Source organism: Poromitra crassiceps (assembly GCF_964638095.1).
Source record: "Poromitra crassiceps genome assembly, chromosome: 1".
In the NCBI taxonomy this organism is placed as follows: Eukaryota; Metazoa; Chordata; class Actinopteri; order Beryciformes; family Melamphaidae; genus Poromitra; species Poromitra crassiceps.
In genome coordinates, this window is record NC_139623.1 from 110,293,594 (window position 1) to 110,317,304 (window position 23,711).

The 23,711-nt window shown below is 43.2% G+C and overlaps 1 protein-coding gene across 2 annotated transcripts in view; it reads right to left on the reverse strand.

Annotated features, from left to right (window-relative positions):
* Nucleotides 1-23,711, reverse strand: part of dgkb (diacylglycerol kinase, beta) — a gene marked incomplete at both ends in the record, with an annotated part of 171,242 nt that overhangs the window by 80,439 nt on the left and 67,092 nt on the right. For both annotated transcript variants that reach the window (XM_083636690.1, XM_083636689.1), the window contains 3 exons: nt 15,149-15,309; nt 15,696-15,785; nt 17,355-17,440. In XM_083636690.1, coding sequence (XP_083492816.1) covers nt 15,149-15,309; nt 15,696-15,785; nt 17,355-17,440 — 337 coding nt within the window. The remainder of the gene's footprint in view (nt 1-15,148; nt 15,310-15,695; nt 15,786-17,354; nt 17,441-23,711) is intronic.

Below are 23,711 nucleotides of genomic sequence, written 5' to 3' on the forward strand. Positions count from 1 at the left end.
GCTCAGTGGTTAGCGCTGTTGCCTCACAGCAAGAAGGTCCCGGGTTCGAACCCCGGTCCGCCCCAGGTCCTTTCTATGTGGAGTTTGCATGTTCTCCCTGTGTTTGTGTGGGTTTTCTCCGGGTGCTCCGGTTTCCTCCCACCATCAAAGACATGTATGTTAGGGTTAATACTCCTGTCAGTGCCCCTGACCAAGGCAATGGCAAAAGAACTGGAGTTGATCCCCGGGCGCTGCACTGCGGCTGCCCACTGCTCCTAGTTCTAGGAAGGTTCCTAGTAGAGGATGGGTCAAATGCAGAGGATGAATTTCCCCATGGGGAAAAATAAAGGATAACTTAACTTAACTTAACTTAAAAGTTTACTTGCTTAGTTAATTCCTTGATGCCTATGATTATTTTTATTTGACCCCAGACACTCAACATATGAGCCAAGATAGACTGCTATTGCTATTTGACATACTTCAGACTACATCAAATACATAAGAAAGGTCTGTCTGAAGGCATTATTTGTTTCTGACTCTGGGAAAGAGGGAAAACTATAAAATTCCCATTGTATCTCTGAACTATCTCGTTAACAAAATGTGATCTCATTTTGTTAACTAATTTAATATATAATTCACTTCCCCGAAACTGTGTGGACCCACTGGGGAGGCCCACCTTCCACTTTGAAAACCACTTGTGTAGGACATCAATTTATGCAATAAAACACAATGTCTAGCCTACATTAATATTACATCATCTGTGGATTGTGAAGCCTGGTATAATTACCTTATTAGGGTATAATAAATACCCAAAATCTCTCTTAATTTAGTGCAGCGTCAATGTCAACAGGCCTTTGTGAAACAGTCAGCTAGGCCAAAACACTGAGAAACACAACAAAGTTGTGTGGCCGAAAGGAAGAGTGAGTGAAAGTTGCAGTAAACTTCTGGGGTTTGTTCCTCTCTCCCCTCCACTGAAGCAATCTGTTTTGACCCACTCCGTCTTCAGTGGCACTATTCAAACAGCAGCCACACAAAGGACCCCCTGCTACCTCTCTGTACAGACATTTAGGAGAAGCCAAAAAAGTAAAAGATAAAATAAAAAATCAATTAAGCTTCCCTTGATGTCTTTTCAACATGCTATGAGCAGACGACCAAAAGAATTCTTCAAGATCCCCGCAGACTCGCTTCACCACGCTTCCAATGCGAGCCGGAAAGGTTAGATGATGGTTATCTCTGAGAGAACTTAATTTTCTCACAAACAAGAGCAAAAGTGGTTTGGTTTGTGTCTATTATCTGAAAATCTGTACACGTTGAACGATGGCTTTGCAACAGTAAACAGCCATTTCAAGCAAACAAGAATGAATATTTTTATTTTTTATTTTATGTAACCTTTATTTAAAGCAGCTACGAGCAAGATTTTCGATTGTTATTAAACAGTCTAATTTTAATATCGATGCCTCACATCTTACCTCTAATAGTAGACGAGAACTACGCAGAGTAGTCTCGCTTGAACGCTGAGTGAATCGGACAGTATTGCCTTGATGATTAGTCTGTCTGCGGCCAGGGCAGATCAGGAAGTGAAATGAAACGGTTTGCGGCAGCCACTTCGGCCATAACCACAAAATAACAAAATTACTTCCAAACAAACTGTTAGAATATAACGAGAGATGTTCGCGAGAGTAGCAAGCCCCTGGATGTAGCGAGCAAGGCGTTCTCCTTGTTTATGGTATGTTGCTAGGCAGAGCGAAACGGTTGAAGGCAGGCAGCTGCCGTAAACCGTTTCGTTTCACTTCCTGGTCTATCCGGCCCACCGGAAGACAGACACAGACTCTATAATCATCAAGAGAGCAATCTCCAATTCACACGGCTTTGGTCTCAGCTACTATTATAGGTAAGATGTGATGCATCAATATTACATTTAGACTGTTTAATAACAATCGAAAATTTAGCTCGTAGCTGCTTTAACCAGGCAAGTCATTAAGAACAAACTGTTATTTACAATGGCGACCTGGCAATAAAGCACTTTGTCACTCACTCCACATAGAGAGGAATGAGTCCGGAAAACATGGATGCTAACACTTCCGGGTTCTTCACTGTTTCTGCCTATGGGATTTTTGAATGGGTTTTTGGCGCGATGCTTCAAATGAGGTCTGTGGTTAACGCAAGCTTATTCAAACACGAACCAGTGTTCAGCAGGATAATCTTCACACATGAGGACCACTTTTATGAGTTTTGAAGCTATTACGTGCCGTTAAAAGGGCGGCTAATTAGCAAACGGCTAAATGAGACTACACTGTTGAGTCGACGGGGATATTATACGTCAATAACGTCATCACTTCAAAGGACGAACACGGAAATTCTCTTTCCCTCACCTGGTTCATCCCAGGGTAATCAGTACACAGCAGCGCACACATCAACAACACTAGTACAGGTTGAAGTGGCTGTGGTGACGTGACGTGGAAGCCTATGCAACACAGTGTGTATTTCTGGAATAGCTTAGCATGAGCGTTTTACTTCTAGGGCTCGCATTTACGCTTCAAAACTCATGAAAGTGGTCCTCATGTGTGAAGATTATCTTGCTGAACACTGGTCCCTGTTTGATTAAGCTTGCCTTGCCCACAGACCTTATTTGAAGCATCGCACCAAAAACCCATTCAAAAATCCCATAGGCAGAAACAGTGAAGAAACCGGAAGTCCGGGGACTTCCGCGTTCCGACTACAAAAATACGTCATCCCTGCGGTACTCTATTGATGTTACAATAAATACACCTAACTATTAAAGGAGACATAAACAACATTTCAAATGTTCCTGTTAATATATGTGTGCCTATAAATGAATTCATCCACAGAAACAGAACTAGTGGACTTGGCACCAGGTCTGACACTAGAGGTGACTGTAAGGTCCAGCGCTAAAGTTAAAGGCAGCCAAACGTGGAACAGCCTGCCAGTCTCCATAAGGGAAAGCCCCACACTTGCCACTTTTAAGGGTTCACTGAATGAATGGCTGAAAACCCACCAGTCTTGTAACCACAGGTAACAAGGTCTACTTCTGAACTTTTTTTAATTGTATTTCCTGTAAATGTTATACTGTTATGTTTTTTGAGTGTATTACTGTTACTTGTGTTTTACTGTTTTGCATATGTATACTTGTTTTACGTATGTACAACACTTTGATACCTATGTTTTACTGTTTTATATATTCTGTTTTTATGTTTTTATGTCTTATGTTTCGGGGACAACGGATGGAAACTAGCCTCACGCTAAATCCGGCGATTTTTACACTTTTATTATGTTCCAGATGTTTTTATCTGTTCCATGGTTATTGTTAGGGGTGTCACGATACACTCAGTTCACGATACGATACGTATCACGATACTGGGTTCACGATAACGATACGATACGATACGATTTTAACAATATTTTTTTAAACTTGAATAATGGCAATATATGACTGGAAAAGTAGTATTTTATTTGAAATGCACAAATACAAAACATGCTGTTGTGGGAAATTGTTATTACAATAACAACTAGAAAAAACATGAGATTGGAGATAAGGCTTATCTTGAAATAGAATGAGTTACACCGTCACTTAGATTTACTTTGAACTAAAAGGTTTCTCAGCAGTATAAATTCTCATTATGCATCTTCAGTTTTTCTTCAAACTCAAACAACAAGACTTTTCTTAGTCTATTTTTTATGCATCTTCAGTTTTTCCTGTCAAGTAAACAGTTTTGCCAGAAACTCAATTGAATGGTTTCTCTCCTGTATAACTTCTCATGTGTCTCTTCAGAGACTTGTTCAACTGAACTACTTTCCACACATTGAACTTCAACAAACAAATTTTTTTTTTTTTTTTTTTTTTTCACGATATGAGATTTCATCTCAACGATACATATCGTGACGTTTTACTATCGCGAAATTTCGTGGGACGATATATTGTGACACCCCTAGTTATTGTGTTCATCAATTTTGCATTGTCCCGTCTAAATAAATGAATCAAATCAAATCAAATCAAATCAAAAGTGTTTATGAAGATGTTTTTAAAAGTTGATTTTTTTGATTGGTTAAAGTTGTTTGCTTAAAAAAAGCTATTTTTCTACCGGAAGTTTCAGACTCACTCCAGGCAACACATCACAACTGGACTTGGTACTGATTGGCTCCCATCACTAAACAATTGCTAAAATTCCTCCAATCAAGTAAGTTTGCAGCAATTCTAACTGGAAAGTTTCTAATCAGCAGGTTTACCTTTGAATCAGAGAAACTGGTGATAGCGACCAATCAAGATACTGTGAGGACTTAGGACCCTATGGTCGTACGGCGCTATTGTTTGCGCACCTCTTATGCTATCTTCCCTGCGTCTTAAGCTATCGTCTGCCTCCACCATCCAGTTTTGCACTGGAATCTAAGCGCAGACACAGGTGTGTAGGCGTGGCCCAGGCGTGTCCGTGCACCTCTTAGCCTCCATCTGCCTCCCACAAGTGTCATTTTGCACTCTGGTGAAGATACCATCGCCATGTTCCGAACGTAAACACAGGTTTGGGCGTTGCCCCTGCCAAAATAGGTCTTCCAGCGAAATGTGTTAGAAAAAAGGGCCTTGGGTGCTCTCAATTTTAACACCACCTAAAAGCAGGTCTTAGTGCAAAGAAAAACACTACGCCTGAGCGCTATGGGGCGCACACAGTATTCTCCGCGCAATGCAGGAAATCCTCGCTTGGATACATTACGCACGGCACACCTTGGTTTGAAAATGAGAATCCGTTTTCATGGTTTTATTAGGCTAGATAATTCCCGACCATACAGGTCTGTGGTGTTAGGTGTAGCCTATAACAGTAAATTACTTTTGAGAAAGTTGTGCCGGCCAGTACAGTAACCTCTTTCCCTGCAATTACACGCATGCAAGACCAGCTTCTCCACAGCGCGGATGGCGTGACCGCAGTCAATAGCTTAACCAGACTGGAAAATTCTGATATAGGCTATTGAAATAGGCTAGAATTAAAATCTCACACATCCCTACCCTATTAAAGAAACAAATATTTTTAAATGTGTATGTTATAGCCTATAAGAACAAAACGACTAATTACAGTAAGCGTACGCTTTGGGACATAGTAACACCATGTGGATATTCACTGCCTAACTGTGCAGCAGCCCTTTGGTGTGTTTCAAATGGATCGTTCCATCAGCACCAATTTCCGTTAGTTTCTAATGGTTTATCTGAATCCGAACTGGTTCATCCTCCAATTCTCTCCCTCTCTCTCCCCTGTTTCGTTCTCTCCCCCTCTCTCGCTCTCCCCATCTCTCTTTTCTCTCTCTTTATAACTCTGTCCTTCTGCTTGCCCACGGCACTCAGCAAGAAAGAAGCTGCTGTCACAGACGTGACGCCGTGGCTTTTAAGGGGAGTGGACATGATCTCACACCTGTGAACTGTTTTGGGCATAAACGCGCCTATGGAGGTTTGCACGAGGTGACGCCAGGCGCAGCGGGCCGACACATCCACAATTAGGGCTTTGCGCGACGCTATTCCAGTGAAAATGGGCGCTAACGCAAAATTACCGCCTTTGCGACGATAGAGCCCTTAGTCTTCAAATTCAATCAATAAATACCCTTTTAAACTATATACTCAAAAACATCATCATGAAGAACATTATTCCTCTCCTGAGCCATAGTGTATTTAAGCAATAGATCACAAACACCCTTAGGTGTGGTATAATAAGCATATATCACGGTCTGAAGTGATCTATTGCTTTTATAAAACAGTTACCAAGTATGGCAATATGAAAGTATACTAAATAACTCTGATTTAAATTGCTTAAATCACTGTTTGGACCTGAGCCCCTCTGGCTCATGTCCAAACAGCTCACCTTCATATCAACTCTCCCATAAGGGGCTCAATAAATTAACAGATTTAAAAGTTTTAGAAAAGTAGAGAGCCAAAGTCACCCCCTTCCGATAGGGCCCTATGCAGACCAGCATCGGAGTGAGTGGCTCTAACTGTGGTAAATTTAGTGTGGTATATGCTAAATATACCGCAGCTGTGGAGCCAATCAGATTTCTTGATTTGAGAGAGCCGTTTTATAATTGAAAACGAAACCATGAAAACAGAATAATATGGGACCACTACATAATGTAGGTCGTACCATCAATACATTCAGGACATATTCACATCGTTGAATTCGTTGAATTTGCTGATCTTCTCTCCTTAATTTTCATTGAACATGACTGTATATCTATTGCTGGGGATTTCAATATTCATATTGATAACCCGACGGATAATTTTGCCAAAGAACTGAATATCTTGCTTGATACTTTTGATCTGTCTCAACATGTTTCAGGGCATACTCACAACCGAGGCCATACCCTGGATTTAGTTATTACTAGGGGCTTCAAGTCCTCTTCTGTGTCGACTATGGATGTTGCGTTGTCTGACCATCTCTGCGTCTTTTTTGAAATGGAAATCTCCCCTGAGATCATTAATAGGTCACAAACCGTTAAAAGACGAGACATTAATGCAGGCACCAGCGCGCTGTTTATGGAGACATTTTCTTTATCTCCTCCCACATCAGCTTCTGTCAATGAGATTCTTGATAACTTCAATTCAACAATTCTGAAAACTATTGATAGTGTGGCGCCTGTTAGATTAAAATTGCTGTCTGGCAAAATTAAAGCACCCTGGCGAAATTCTGCATCCGTTAGATGCAAAAAGAAAGATTGCAGGAAAGCTGAGCGTAAATGGCGGAAAACTAATCTTCACATTCACTATGATATTTACAAAGAAAGCCTTCACTCCTACAACCTCGAACTGAAAAGGTCGAGACAATCGTTCTTTTCCGAGATAATTAACAAAAATGTGAACAATGCACGCACTCTATTTGCCACAGTTGATAGACTGACTAATCCGCCTCTCTGTTTAGCACCTGAATTCCTCTCTACTGTCAAATGTAATGAGTTTGCTGCCTTTTTTACGGATAAAATTATTAATATCAGGCAGGCTATTAGTGGCTCCACACCAAGAAATGCTGTGACATCATCCTACCCGCAGATTTCTAGTTCGATAAATTTGTCCCAGTTCAGCGTTATCGACCACGACATCTTAGAGAAAACTGTGCAAGGCCTTAAATCATCTTCGTGCTGTCTCGATACCCTTCCAACAAGCTTTTTTTAAAGCGTTTATAACTGTCTGTCGTCGGACCTATTGCAAATAGTTAATAGATCCCTTGTGACCGGCACTTTTCCTGAGTCCCTGAAAACTGCAGTTATTAAACCCCTACTAAAAAAGCGCAGCCTTGATGCATCGGTAATCAGTAACTACAGACCAATATCTAATCTCCCCTTTATAGCCAAAATAATTGAAAAGGTTGTTTACCTACAACTCAATAGATTCCTAACCTCAAATGATCTCCTAGATAAACTCCAATCAGGCTTTCGCCCCCATCACAGCACTGAAACCGCGCTTACTAAAGTCATAAATGACATCAGAATGAACACAGACTCAGGCAAAAATTCGATTCTAGTGCTACTGGATCTTAATGCTGCATTTGACACTGTTGACCACTCAATTTTATTGGACAGACTGGAAAACTGGGTTGGGCTATCGGGTACGGTCCTCCAGTGGTTCAAGTCCTATCTTCAAGACAGGAAGTACTTCGTCTCCATTGGCAATTACACATCTGACCTAACTAGGATGACCTGTGGGGTGCCTCAAGGATCCATTATGGGGCCCGTTCTCTTCAACCTTTATATGCTCCCTCTAGGCCTAATTATGCAAAAAAACAAAGTAGCCTATCATAACTATGCAGACGACACTCAGTTGTATATAACTCTTTCCTCAGCTGACTATGCCCCCATAGAATCATTGTGCCAGTGCATTGATCAAATAAATAACTGGATGTGCCAGAATTTCCTACAGCTAAACAAAGACAAAACTGAGGTGATCGTGTTTGGCGCCAAAGAACAAAGGCTTAAAATCACTGCATGCCTTGAGTCTCGATCCCTGAAGCCTAAGGATCAAGTCAAAAATCTTGGAGTTATTATTGATTCCGATCTCAACTTTAACTCCCACATTAAGTCAATTAGAAAATCTGCTTTTTATCATCTTAAAAATATAGCAAGAATTAGGGGATACATGTCCAGACAGGATCTAGAAAAACTAATTCACGCCTTCATTTATAGTAGGTTAGACTACTGCAATAGCCTTTTTTCTGGTCTCTCCAAAAAATAACTTAGGCAACTTCAACTCATTCAGAATGCTGCTGCTAGAGTACTAACGAAGACTAAGAAAGCTGATCATATCACTCCAGTTCTTAAGTCCTTACATTGGTTGCCAGTGTGTCAGAGAATAGATTTTAAAATACTGTTATTAGTCTATAAATCACTTAATGGCCTAGGCCCAAAATACATAGCTGAATTGCTCCCACGCTACGAACCGTCTAGAACTCTTAGGTCAACAGGGTCCAGCTTATTAACTGTCCCTAGGATCAAATCAAATCACGGGAAGGCTGCATTTACCCACTATGCTTCTGCTAGCTGGAACAAATTGCCTGAAAACCTCAGATCTACCCCAACCTTACTTACTTTTAAAAATAGACTAAAGACTTTTATGTTTACCGTCGCTTTTAACTGCTGACAGCTACTATGCAAACCCAATGAGTCCTCTATAAGTTTTAGCTCTTTCTGCAACTGCTGCGCCTGCTGCCTATTGCACTTTTTTATACTCTTTTTTTTTTTTTTTTTTAAGTTTTGTTGTGATGCTTTTAAATGTCCATTTTATTTCTTCTTTTCGTTTATTTTCCTGTAATACACTTTTTATACTCTTTTTTTAAAGTTTTGTTGTGATGCTTTTAAATGTCCGTTTTACTCTCTTCTTTTCTTTTATTTTCCTGTCAACCATTTTATGTGAAGCACTTTGAATTGCCTCTGTGTATGAAATGTGCTATACAAATAAACTTGACTTGACTTGACTTGACATCTTATATGAGACCAGTACATGCCTAGGTCATACCATCAATACATTCAGGACATATTCACATCTTATATGAGACCAGTACATGCCTAGGTCATACCATCAATACATTCAGGACATATTCACATCTTATATGAGACCAGTACATGCCTAGGTCATACCATCAATACATTCAGGACATATTCACATCTTATATGAGACCAGTACATGCCTAGGTCATACCATCAATACATTCAGGACATATTCACATCTTGACCCCCTCGCGGCAGTGGGCCAACGCCGGCTCATTCACTCACACTCCCCCCTTGCTGCCCTCAAATAATTACCATTGTAAAAATCTGGCACCCAAATTAATACAGGACATGTGTAATGTCCTCTCATAGCTCAAAGTTTAGTCCAATTACGAGTGGGCCCAGCGGTTTGATGTGCCTTTCACTAGGGGGGAGAGTAATGGCTTTGACAGCAGTGCTGGGGTCATTAGGGCGACTGACTGCATTATGGTAGTGGAGCGCGCTCAGTGATTAGTTCTGTCTCTCACCCCTGGCCCTGATTGAGATCATTACACTTCACGTCACTTCCACATCCTCCCAAAGGGATGGCGCCATTAATTCTCAATCTGACTGGGCTGTGACTGGCTGAAGCAGGAGGAGGTTAGAATCAAAGAGTTTACAAAAAAAAAATATTATGTTTCTTTTTTGGAAGAAACACCTTGGCTTGAGGATATAAACGACTTGGAAAATGGAGTCATAACGTGAATGCTTCAGTTTATCTGTCAGACAGTGACTCTGATGGTTAGTGAATTACATTAAATTAAACACTAAATGATCACAAATTCAAAAGGATTCAACTTGTACCGTTGTGCAATTTAGTGACAATTCACGTTCACGATGGCAATCTATCGACGCAAGGCGACGACATGTTGATGGCCGCTACTGCTGATGTTTTGCTTTTGGCAGTGTCATTACAGAAACAATCTTTCTTCATCTGCATAATCTCTGAGGTAATTATTAGCTTGACTTGTCGCATAATCTTCATTGTATTTTTTTCTTTCAACGGAAAACAGAAAGTTGATGCGAAATGTGTCACAAAATATTATATCACACTTAATTCCATAGAGAGCTCAAAATCTTCTTAATCCCCTACAAACAACTTCATTTGTCATCATCACGCCTGCTGGGTACTAATCCCATTGTAGAGCAAAGACAATGGAGTTCATTCCATGAGGTAGGCAGGCCCAACTTTGTTATTTCTTCACAGTGTCTCTGGTTCAACAGGGACCAATTCACTGGTGGTCTGCTATGATTCCAAACTTATTTTAGGCTCAAACCCACAACATTCAGTAACATTTGCACCTTTGCCTGCTGAGCCTCAGCCAACCATTCTGAAAGCCAGCTTTTAACAGCTCATTTTCAAAATGAGTCAATCAGCCTTTCTGTCCTTTTCCGACCTGGAGAGAGTCATTTACTGTACACCTTCACACCTTCTAAGAACCATATGATTCTTTGGGATATTACCTTCACACCTTCTAAGAACCATATATGATTCTTTGGGATATTACCGGCGCCGTAAAAGGTTCTTAAAGGAGAATTATGTTTTTTTGGACCTTATTTTGAGCTTGGTTTATGTTATCCTGGTCACCCAGAACCGACATTTCTGAACGCGCTGCACATCGGCCTGGAACAGAGGCCTATAGGGCATGTGCTATCAGTGCATTTACGTCATGTAGCTTATTATTTTCTGCCACGCAGCGGCTCATATCCTTATTATATCACAGAGACAATGAGAAAATGAATGCTGTATTTACCTTGCTGCAGTCAGCGTGTTCACCCTGTCTCTCTCTGCTGTCCGTCACATTGGTAGAGATAGAAGCTTCCGTTGCCCCGGCTCTCCAGATAGTAATCCATGTGACATTATTCCGTCACAAATAAATATGGGTGGCCATCAAATTCAAATGCATCGTCCATATTGTCGAAATCAGGTAAATATCCAGCCATCCTACGTTGTTTATTCCAAGCGAAACATGGCAGCTTGATCCACTGCAGCTGAACTCTCAACTCTCAACTGATGTGAGACTCTCGCGGGACTTGGTTACACAGTCCCCAGATGTGGGAACTACCAGACAGCTGGCTGAGAGAGGTAAATAAAGCGGCTCACATATATGCCACTATCATATAAATAAGCATATGAGCTGCTCCATGGCAAAAAATAAGCCATTTACAGGATGTAAATGCACGCTTAGCACATGCCCCTACAGCCTCTGTTCCAGGCACCATTTTCAGAAATGTCTGTTCTGGGTAACTTGTAAAACATAAATCCAGCTGGAAATAAGGTCCAGGTTGTACATTTTTTTTAAATTCTCCTTTAACTCTTAATTATGGGATGGTGGATGATGGCATAAATGTGGAAAATAGCCAAACCCCTCCATAGCAGCATAATATATTGTGCAATTGCAAATACACAATGCAGGAGGCTAAGCAAAGGAGAGTAGAAACAGTTATTTAAAGAGGCTTGGTCTGAAGGGTCTTTGTGGAACCAGAAATGGTTCTTCAATTGCAGTGGCTCGAGTGGGGTCCGTGGACACCCAGGAGTCCTTGAGGGGGTCCCCAGCAAAAAGGGGAATACTTTATTTTCACAATAATTCCATCCATAAGTAACACAATGACAATTTTGGTCATGGGTTTCATACACTTTCTGTAATAAAACATCTAAAAGCAAAAATCCTATCAGATGGGGGAACCTGGGACAAAATCTTCTCAAATGGGGGGTCTGTGGTCTAACTTTCTTAACTGTCAGTTTAGGGTTCTTGACGGGAAAAAGTTTGAGAACCACTGTTCTATGGCATCACTCCAAAGAGGCATTTTTGGCACCTTTACAGTATGTTTGTAGTCAGGTAATACGTGTTTCCCAAGCTGTTGCTCTATTTTTCTGAACTTCTGGTAGCTGCTCAGATCATCCTCTAATCCTCTAATAGATCCTCTAATCATGGCTTTCAGGCGATCCAGACGTCCTGGGTCAGACTGATGGGTTCAGACTGATGGGGTCAGACTGATGGGGTCAGACTGATGGGTTCAGAGACTGATGTGGTCAGACTGATGGGGTCATGATGGGGTCAGACTGATGTGGTCAGACTGATGGGTTCAGACTGATGGGTTCAGAGACTGATGTGGTCAGACTGATGGGGTCATGATGGGGTCAGACTGATGTGGTCAGACTGATGGGGTCATGATGGGGTCAGACTGATGTGGTCAGACTGATGGGGTCAGACTGATGTGGTCAGACTGATGGGTTCAGACTGATGGGTTCAGAGACTGATGGGGTCAGACTGATGTGGTCAGACTGATGGGGTCATGATGGGGTCAGACTGATGTGGTCAGACTGATGGGGTCAGACTGATGTGGTCAGACTGATGGGTTCAGACTGATGGGTTCAGACTGATGGGGTCAGACTGATGGGTTCAGACTGATGGGGTCAGACTGATGGGGTCAGACTGATGGGGTCAGACTGATGGGGTCAGACTGATGGGGTCAGACTGATGGGGTCAGACTGATGGGTTTTGGTTCAGACTGATGGGTTCAGACTGATGGGTTTTGGTTCAGACTGATGGGTTTTGGTTCAGACTGATGGGTTTTGGTTCAGACTGATGGGTTTTGCCGTAGCCTACACTACAAAGACACAACACTGCTTTGGATTGAACACTACGGTATGTAGAGGTGAGAAGTTCTCTTTAGGAAGCAGGGCAGTTCATATAGAGAAATGTAGACTTGTTCATTGTCTAAGGAGAGAGTGTGCCTTGGAATTAATTGTGTGGATAGTGGTACATTTATCTTTCAATGTTATTTGATGCTTTGCCGCTCTCATTCTGTGCTTTTAACCATGCTGTTATTTCGCTACATCTTAATTTTGCTGTTAGTGGTCCATCCGATACGCCTACTTTTTCCTAGTTTTGTAACCCCCATGCTTTGTATAGTAAACACTTTGAGACACACTGGTTTTGTTGTGTTAATATGTGCTCTAATACAGTGGTTCTCAAATGGGGGTCCGCGGACCCCCAGGGACCCCCTGGCACTTTGCCAGGGGGTCCGCGAAAAGTTTTCAAGTAAAAAATAAATAAATAATTATAATTAAAAAGAAAATGCTACATGTTACTTATTCCTTCTCAAACTACTTCCTACATGGTGCTAGTCTATCAAAATATCTTGGCTGTCATTTATTGTGTTGCATAGTGGTTTTCTGGACTGTTGACAAATTGTGATATTGTAAGTCGCTTTGGACAAAACAAAAGCGTCTGCTAAATGACGTAATGTAAATGTAATGTAATAAAAAAAAAATATATATATATTTTTTTTTGCAAAATCTTCATAGTTCAACGAAAATAGTTTATGCTTTAAATCTAAAATGGTTCATGGATTACATTCTAATAACAAACCTATCAAATTAAAAGTCAAGCACGTTACCGTGGAAACAATTAAGCTTAGCCCAAAATCACAAATCAGAATGAGGGGGTCCGCGGTATATTTTCTATCTTGTAAGGGGTCCTTGGCTGAAAAACATTTGAGAACCTCTGCTCTAATAAACCTGACAAAAGTTCTTACTCTTGCTCAGCTGCAACAAATCGACCGAATTCAAATAAAACACTAAAGAGCCTGTGTGCAACAAAAGATTGAGTAACTGTGGGGTTTTCTGTTTTTTTTTTTTTTTTAATTTAGCCTGGGAATCAATGCAAACTTTTCTTGGTGGGTGGAGATGCTGACTATACCCACTCCCCCCATACACATCACCATATGTTCAGCCCCATACATTACAGCAGCCACTCTTCTCCTCTATCACAATGTTAACAAGACCTGTCTTCTAATATCCTCTAACATGGTCATTAGGGGCCGAGGCTGCGGCTGTTATTTGACTAACAATTGTAAGGCCATGCATCACTTATCTCCCTGTTCCAATGCGTACGAATGTCACAATATGGAGTCGCCCCCCCACCTCCCCCAACTGCAAATGTCAATTACCATATTTCCCGCTGACATTTATCAGTAATGGCTAACATGAGCTGGGTGAAGTCAGCGTCATTAGGGTGGAGATGGACAGGGAGGCGCTGATGATGCCAACACCATGCAGATACACACCGGGGCGTGTTCATCGATCACAGGAGGTTGAGGCTTGAGCACATCTCAATAAAGGCATAACTAGACTGTGATCAAAACAAATACATTGAATGAGAGATTATGTTGTTACTCAAATAAGCACTGTGTTATTCACACTTCATTAAAAAAAAACTTCAGAATTACTGACAGAGGATATTTCATTTTCATTAGTAGGCCTATGTCTGAACACAACAGTTGCTACTGCTATTGGTCATACTGGTTCGGATTAAGCCGTTTAGACCTTTGATAGGCTGTGATTGAGTCTCCTTGTTGCCGTGAATAAACCAGTTAACAGATTATTTCCATCCAACTTTGGTGTGAAAGGTACGAACAGTGCTGCCAGGCCAGCCACCCTGTTTGGCTGAGTGCTAATGTGCTGTTTCCACTGCAGCAGTGTGCCGTACTGTACCCGTGCCACAGTCCACTATGTTTTTCCATATTATATTTAGTCCCTGGAGTATGGTTACAGTAAAGTACAGTAAAAGAACACTGTTACAGCGCCTTTATGTTTCTGCTACTGTACCAGCCTGCCTTCAACACTTGGACACCAGTGGGTCCAGCAACACCATACATGTGTTGTTGACACTGGTTGCTATAGTTCTGCTGTTTCTGAGTGCAAAAATATATTCAGTGCCGGCATGGTGTTAAAACCAAGGTTTCTTCTACTACAGGGGAATAAGAAATGATAATCCCAATAGTAAGGGTAGAAATAGTAACATGAATAGTATAGTAGCAATAACAGTACGGTAGTCATAATAGTACTGTAGTAGTAACGGTTAGTATTAGTGACAGTCATTTTAATGTACCCATAATGCTGTCCGCGTTTGAACTGAACGAAGCAAAAATTGAAAGCGAAAGGAGTAAGATGTCTCTCTATGCTACAGTGACCCGTTTAATATGGAAGTAAGCCAGGCATCTTAACTTTGTTTCTCAGGATTTTAGTTATGACAATTACATGTCGACCCAAAACAGATTTCTTGAGAAACCGTGTTGAGAACAGAATTCTGTGTGCAATGTGCATGTAAACATACAGGTACTGTAGCTGTCAGAGCCAAACTGGTGTCCCACTCACCACTCCGATAGAGAAGTAGTTGTTGACGATGCTGTAAGGCACGGGGTCACCGCGCTCCTCCTTGTCTGTGGGCGTGACGTCGATCTTCCAGCGGTCCAGCATCACCTCACTGCTGTTCTCCACATCCCGCAGGATCTTCAGCAGGCTCTCGCCCTCGTAGCCTCAGAACAACACCAGATGTGTGTGTATTAAAACGGGTCTGACATCCCATGTGCCACTTGACTGACTGGGTTTCTCTGCCTGTTCATCAGTGATCAGTTTTCGTGTCCCATGATGGTCATGGTCAACCCATATTGGTTGAACCCTGGTGCACATATTCTTTAGCTTTATTGTTCCCAAACACTGGTGTTTGACAGTTTTAGCGCTGTGCTCTGATCCTCTGGGTTCTGTATGAACTGCTTAAAAGAACCAGTTACAATAATCTTAATATTGGCTTAGTACTGTATGTGATAATGCAGTGTACTTATTTAAAATGATAATAACAGAAATTGTGGCAAATGATTTCACTACTGTATGTCTCCACTACTTGTCTTGCCATGAAAAGTACCTCCTCCCCACCGCAGACATCTTGCCAGGTCGTTGCCGGTGCCAAGAGGAAGCACACACACAGGGGGGTTCCTGTCCAGGTTGGCCTTATCTGGAGCAATGGGACAAAATATCACGACAACTCCATGCAAAACAAGGCAACAAACACAACAAAAACAAATCCACCGCAAGACTTCATCAAAGCCTCAAATCCATTTTGCAGACCTGGCTGTAAAACTCCCAAGACGATATGAATGTCCAGTTGTGCCGTCTATTTCGAGAGACACATTCTGCCTGACGGTTATTACCACTCTTTGTTTTGATTGATAAAAGATTGAGGCAATTTTTGAGGGCCTGAACAAGTAACAGGTCTTCAAGACCAAATAGAGCGGTCTCTCTCCAAATGATGACTAATAATGTTGTTTTCCAACTCACATAATCATCCCATTTTACCTCCCTGAATACGCAGGCTTGGATGTAATGAAAGTGTTTATATACCAACCATAAAGTATGCCATTTCAGACAAGAATAACAAGAGAGCTGTTGGCTTTGCAAAAAATAATCAAAACAAATACTATTTTTGCGACAATAACAAAAAAAGGAATTACAGTTTTACTTCTACAATGTTCTGAGTTATCAGGGACTGAAGACAGTATAACGTATTGTTGCAGCCCAGGAGGTTTGGGGGTGTCATGGCACCGTTGCAGGAACAGAACAGTATATACAGTACCTATGAAGTCCAGGATCCAGCCCACAGTATATACAGTACCTATGAAGTCCAGGATCCAGACCACAGTATATACAGTACGTATGAAGTCCAGGATCCAGCCCACAGTATATACAGTACCTATGAAGTCCAGGATCCAGCCACAGTATATACAGTACCTATGACATCCAGGATCCAGCCCACAGTATATACAGTACCTATGACATCCAGGATCCAGCCCACAGTATATACAGTACCTATGAAGTCCAGGATCCAGCCCACAGTATATACAGTACGTATGAAGTCCAGGATCCAGCCCACAGTATATACAGTACCTATGAAGTCCAGGATCCAGCCCACAGTATATACAGTACCTATGAAGTCCAGGATCCAGCCCACAGTATATACAGTACCTATGAAGTCCAGGATCCAGCCCACAGTATATACAGTACCTATGAAGTCCAGGATCCAGCCCACAGTATATACAGTACCTATGACATCCAGGATCCAGCCCACAGTATATACAGTACCTATGAAGTCCAGGATCCAGCCCACAGTATATACAGTACCTATGAAGTCCAGGATCCAGCCCACAGTATATACAGTACCTATGAAGTCCAGGATCCAGCCCACAGTATATACAGTACCTATGAAGTCCAGGATCCAGCCCACAGTATATCCAGCCCACTGTATATACAGTACGTATGAAGTCCAGGATCCAGCCCACAGTATATACAGTACCTATGAAGTCCAGGATCCAGCCCACTGTATATACAGTACCTATGAAGTCCAGGATCCAGCCCACAGTATATACAGTACCTATGAAGTCCAGGATCCAGCCCACAGTATATACAGTACCTATGAAGTCCAGGATCCAGCCCACAGTATATACAGTACCTATGAAGTCCAGGATCCAGCCCACAGTATATACAGTACCTATGAAGTCCAGGATCCAGCCCACAGTATATACAGTACCTATGAAGTCCAGGATCCAGCCCACTGTGCCGTCTCCTCCACATGCCAGCACTCTGAAATCAGGAACGTCTCTGAAGAAATTCAACCTGTCAACAAACACAGCCAGTACTGCATATTACTGCCAGAGAACAAGCTAGATTTTACTTTGATTGATTGATCAAATCCCAAGAGGAATATGCGTTTTTCCCCGACTGTACTTTAAAGATTTTATTCAAGTTTATTCACATGATTAAAGACAAAATGAGCTCATAAAAGGAAACTTATTAAACAAGTCAACGTGTAAAGTTTGTGTGTTCATGCGGATCATACCACATATTTGTGCTCGTCTGAGTTCAACGCACACACAGCTCCTCTGCATACCCCCTCTAATTCCACAAAATAACACATGTGGCATTGACACAATGATTCATTCAGCGAACTAGCCTGCCTGTTTCAGCGAACTAGCCTGCCTGTTGGATGCCTAATTGGATCATGACAGGCAATGTACAGTCCAACTTCTTCCGTTCCTTCACAATAACTAGGCCCTAACTGAATGAGCCAGCCTCCAAGCCTCATACAGCGGATAAATGATTCGCTCAATTACTCTCCAACTGGGACCACAAACCATATTAGACGCAAAACAGACGGCCGCCAACATGAAAGGCAACTTTGGTGATGTTTAAATACCAAGAAGCAAACACTTAATTTGCCGTAATTGCGTTAGCGAGGCAGCTAATTGACAGCGGTGCGTGCGGCTGCAGTGTCCGACAGTGACCGTTCACCTTGCTAATGTGCGCTGCGTTGCTAATGCGTGCTGCGTTGCGTACACTTGACGAAATATTAACAAGGTTATATCAGGTCATCTGGAATGTTCTCAGCTCTGGAGGCCAGGTGCAGAGCAGAGCCAGGCAAGTGAGCTTTCTCCACGTGCTGAGAGATCGATAAACAACATCCAGGGTTTTTTTCCTGGCTCAGAAAGGGCCATGGGGGGTGACTATGCATGACACTAAGCATGATCGGCCCGCGTAAAGACTGAACTTATGGTGGAATGTGTTTTTAAGCGGTGCAACCGCTTCTATAAACGACTTTGTGTGTAGGACCACGAGATGTTACTCCCCGAGATTTGTGTGTTGTGTGTATGTGTGGGGGGACAATTGTTCATCGAGAGAATTCCCGAGATTTGGGTCTGGATTTGGGTTTGGATCGAGGCGACAAGGAAGAGCCTGTGTGTGAGAAGTGATGTCACTCAACTGGAAGTGATGTCATGAAATTGCTCGACTGATGTCATCAGGCAGTTGTGATGTCATCGGTGATGTCACTCGAAGCACGTCTAAAGTATGCACATGACATGTGCACCTATGTGCAGTGAATATGCCACTGTCTCTGACTTGTCGTATCACTCTACTGCCTTATTGCTTGTTGTGTCTCTTGTTGTTTTTGCACTCATATGCCCTGTTATATTTGTACCATGTTGTAAACGGAGTCCACAGCACAAGAATTTCACACGTGATACTTGTACCACGGAGTGACAATAAAAATCTTGAATCGTGAATTGAGCAATCTTGTTCTTTAGTTAAAATTGGTTAAGTGTGGGTGTCTGTCTGTGATGGTGGGGTCACGATTTATGACAAAAATGTCACTCAACTGAAAATAATGTTACACAATTACTCAACTGTGATGTCACTCAGGCTGCTGGCATCTGGCAAGCTGTGTGTGGGGGAGATTTGGAGGTCCGTTGGTACGTTGAAGGGACTTTGTGGTGGAAGTGATGTCACTCAGGCAGTTGTGTGTGTGTGTGTGTGTGTGTGTGTGTGTGTGTGTGTGTGTGTGTGTGTGTGTGTGTGTGTGTGTTGAATGAATTTGAATTTGCCAACTGTGATGTCACTGGAGCAACTGTGATCTTAGGCCCTGTTTATACGTCAATGCTCCCCCTGCATAAAACGGCAAACTTTTTCAGCGTTACTGCCTTCCTCTTACATGGGAAGAAGGCCGTTTTCTTGGTGCCTGAAAACGCAAAAAAGTGAAGACAGACTCCCACAGTGGAATTCTTTGATAATGCCGCGCTTACTGTCGCCGTGTAAAGTGGTGAAACGCAAGTCAGGTGATGACCCCCTTTGCCATGGAAGACAATGATAGACAATTCGGTTGTTAAGACTGACGACAGACGTTCACCCCGGGTCACCTCCGGGGCCAAGCGGCACCGCTCCTCATTCGCCTCATTCAAAACAACTATGGCGGATCCAGTGAATCTTTTTAGATATCTTTTTATAAATTATTTTTTAACTTAACATAACTTTTTATAGATAATCTGTTTAGACTTAGCGCCAAACTTTGTTGTTCTACGTACTTTCTCAGAATTGTAATGTACCTTATTAACTGCAGCCATTTCCTCTTCTCTTTCTCATCGCAAGGAAAGTGGTAGAATGACAGTTGAATCATTTTTTAGTCTTGGATCTATTCCAACAATGAAGGACACAGCACTGCGGCATATTGACAACGCAGAGAGGCTTACATTACGTCATTTGGCAGACGCTTTTATCCAAAGCGACTTACAATAACACACTTTTTGTCAGCAATAGAGCAATCAACTATGGAGCACAGTCTATGACAACTACAAATCCTGAAGGAACAGTGGTACGAGTTTTAGTTTAGGATTTTTTTTTTTTTTTTTTAAATAAAGAGAGAGAAAGAAGAGAGAGAAAGAAGTTAGATCAAGAAGGGCCCAGGTGGAGCCTGAAAAGGTGAGTCTTTAGTCTTTTCCGAAAGATCGGCATTCAGCAGTCCTGACCGAAGGTGGCAGCTCGTTCCACCATTGGGGTGCCAGGGAGGAGAAGAGTCGAGATCGGGATGAGCGACTTTTGAGCGCCCGTAGCGAAGGAGGAGCGAGGCGCCCTGCACTGGTAGAGGAGCGAAGGGAGCGGTGAGAGGTTTGGAACCTGACCATAGATTGCAGGTACAGGGGAGCTGACTGGTGTACTGCCCTGTAGGCCAGTACCAGTGTCTTGAATTTGATGCGAGCTGAGATGGGAAGCCAGTGGAGGTCCCGGAAGAGGGGAGTGACATGAGAGAATTTGGGTTGGTTGAATACCAGACGGGCTGCAGCATTCTGAATGAGCTGAAGCGGTCGGATGTCGGTGGCAGGTAGGCTAGCCAGGAGCACGTTGCAGTAGTCCAGGCGAGGGACGATAAGTGACTGGACCAGGAGTTGAGTCGCTTCTCTTGTGAGGAAGGGACGGATTTTGCGGATGTTGTAGAGTAGGGGTGTCACGGTACACAAAAGTCACGGTTCGGTACGTACCTCGGTTTTGGGGTCACGGTTCGGTACGAATACGGCATGGTACGAAAACGGGGAAAAAAAGCAACAAATCCCAAATTCTGTTTTTTTCCCTTTGAATATGTCTGAATTCTGCTTTTTACGCTATTCTTACCATCAGAAATAGTGTCTAATATGTGGGAATGAATAAATGTCCACTATTTAATAAGATCTAGGCAATCCACACAAAAAGGTTTTACTCTAGAGCAGTGATTTTCAAAGTGTGGGGTGCGCCTCCCTCTCAGATGTCTGTATTCCAGCTGTTTGACAGGGCAAAGGCATTTCCCCCCACTTTAAATCTTTATTGTACACAAGTTTGTAAACAGAGCGCATGTGTGGAGTAGCCTAATACTCCCACCAACCCCTCCCCCTGTTGTATTTGTTTTATGTAGCATTTGCGTTTGATGTAAGCACTAATTTGGAATCCTATCTAAAAGCGGCCACTAGGCGGCAGTGTTTCTTTAGTCAACGTCAAAATACCTACATGTTCAGAAGAAGAATAAAACGGCAGAAGAAGAAAAACTTCTAAACCCTGTTGAAAGATACCCCCACTGTCTGACAGACAACGGGGTGGGTTTCACTTTCCCAGTGAGTACGGGAAAGAACCCCGTCAGCGCCTTAACGTTATTGGATGTGAGTTTTGTTTAGCATAATATGATTACGTTCGGTCATCTAATGGATTATTGGAACATGACAAGGAGTCATCGCCTCTTCCTCACCGCAGCTTGCCTGTCTGCATCCGCAGATGTCTGCTTGACCGCATCACTCATCCCACGCGATGTATGTTGCTTGTTTACAAGTTAACAGCTTTGTCAGTGTTATGTAACGTTTAGCCGCAACGCGCAACTATAAAGGACTTTGTCGCGGCTACGTAACGTTACATTGGCAAGCTTACCTCGTTGGCTTGATGTTGACAGAATTTGCAAAACAGCTTATCGCCACAAAACGTCCCATTCTGTAGACGCGGATTTCTATGGCCCTTGTGTTGTTTTGGTGTGTCTTCTTCTGTGGCGTTTAATTCAATTCAATTCAATGCCGTTCAAACAGCGTTTAGGTGCTTCTGGATTTGACGTATTCGTCGTGTCGTTTCATGTACCGTGAAACGAGGTACCGTGAGGGTCGTACCGTAAACTCACGGGACGAATACATGTACCGTGACACCCCTATTGTAGAGGGAGAACCTACAGGAGCGTGCTGTCGCAGCTATGTTGGCAGAGCAAGACAGCTGGTTGTCGAGGATCACCCCAAGGTTCTTAGCTGTTTGGGAGGGCAGTACAGTGGTGTTGTCGATGGAGATGGAGAGATCTGTGAGAGGACAGTCTTTCCCTGGGAGGAAGAGTAGCTCTGTCTTACCAGGCTTAAGGCTTGGACCCGGAAGTAGTATTGTCGGGAGGTCATACGTCACAGTTTAACAAGCGAATAGGAGCATTGAACTAGCCCAATACAGCCTTATGACACAGGCACAATGAATCACATTGGCATTCAACAAACATGATAATGATTTGCTAAAAACACAGGGCCCTATCTTGGTACAGGCGATGTCCCGTATTTGCGCTTGCGCACTTGTTTGTGCTTGCCTTAAGGCAGGGAAGATAGCAGTCGGCCTTGCGCTAGTCTCCAGGTGTTATGCCGAGTTTTGCACCCCCGCCTGTCAGCAGCTAAAGCATCCCCACCTCATGGGAGCATATTGTAATGATTTATACACAAATGTAACTGTTTAAAAGTGATATAATTGTCTGGGTAGACCTCCCTGTTTTCTAAGTTAAAACAGCCATGAAATATGGTGGGGATGCAATTCTCGGCGGGGATGCGGAAACGTTCACGGCATGTGCCGCAGGGGCAAATTAGAGCCGTGCCAAATCATCTGCGCCCCAAAATGCCAGCGCAAACGGGATTTGGGCGGTCTTAAAGTCCCTGGAAACCAAAATCCACAAAAACGTTCTAACTATGTTATTTAGGGTCTTATGTTAGTAATTGTGTGGCTCAGAAATGATGATACATTACTTTCAACCCAAAGCCTTAAAATCGACACTTTTCTACAAGGTCTGGATGTCCACTTCCTCATTGAAGAGAGCAGTGCGCGAGGTGCTAAAATGCAGGAGCTTATGACGTCATAAGCTCTATATAACCTTTGTACACGCGCGCAACCCGCCCTTTCTCCTTATGTCCGTTCTTTGCCCCCACAGCGCTCGCTCAGTGTCTGTCTGTCTCCCTCCCACTCTGTGTGCTGTGTGTCGAGTGCTATGCTGCCTGCTCTCTCTCTCTCTCTCTCTCTCTCTCTCTCGGGACTAGTGAGAGAGAGAGAGAGCAGGCAGCATAGCGCTCGACACACAGCCTGGTGACGCGAGGTTACTCACACACACACACACACACACACACACACACACACACACAGTAGCGCTGTGCCCTCGCAGCGGCAGAGCAGAGATCTCTTCCTCTCAGTACGCTATGCACGGAGCAACGCGCAAACACACACACACTGTGGTGTCTCGGCAGCCTAACCCCCGGCAGGTGAGAGTGGGAGGACGGCCAGCCACGACAGTGACATCAGAGCCGGGGTTCCAGACAGAGACGCTGTCTGGGCCACGTCATCAGTAAGAGGTGTTTCCCCAATTAGCTGCTCAATCAGTGGGACCGCTAGCAGCTGCGTGCTGTTAGGAGCGGCTCACATGGCTGTGACAAACTGAGCAATCAGCGAGCCTAGAAAGGGGAAGCAGCTCTGAAGGTCCACTGTCTGGCTGGCTCTCCTCGAGAGAGGGGGTCCTCTCCGTGCTGTCGGGCGGTAAGGTATAATTTACAATCCTCTCCTTAAGCTCATGATAATGACTGTATATGATTTCTGACCGCTCCTGTCTCTTATTGCACGCAGGCAAGATGCGGGAGCATGGAACTAAGGCAAGCTACTGGTGGCAAGCTACTGGAGAATGTATCAGAGGACTGGAGCATGTATCAGAGGAAGTGAGCCCGGCCACAGGCTGGAGCCCTCACCAGAGGAAGCGAGCCAGGCAATGTACTGGAGCGCTTGATGCAACGTTTTGGAGAAAGCTCATCTGCTGTGACTCACC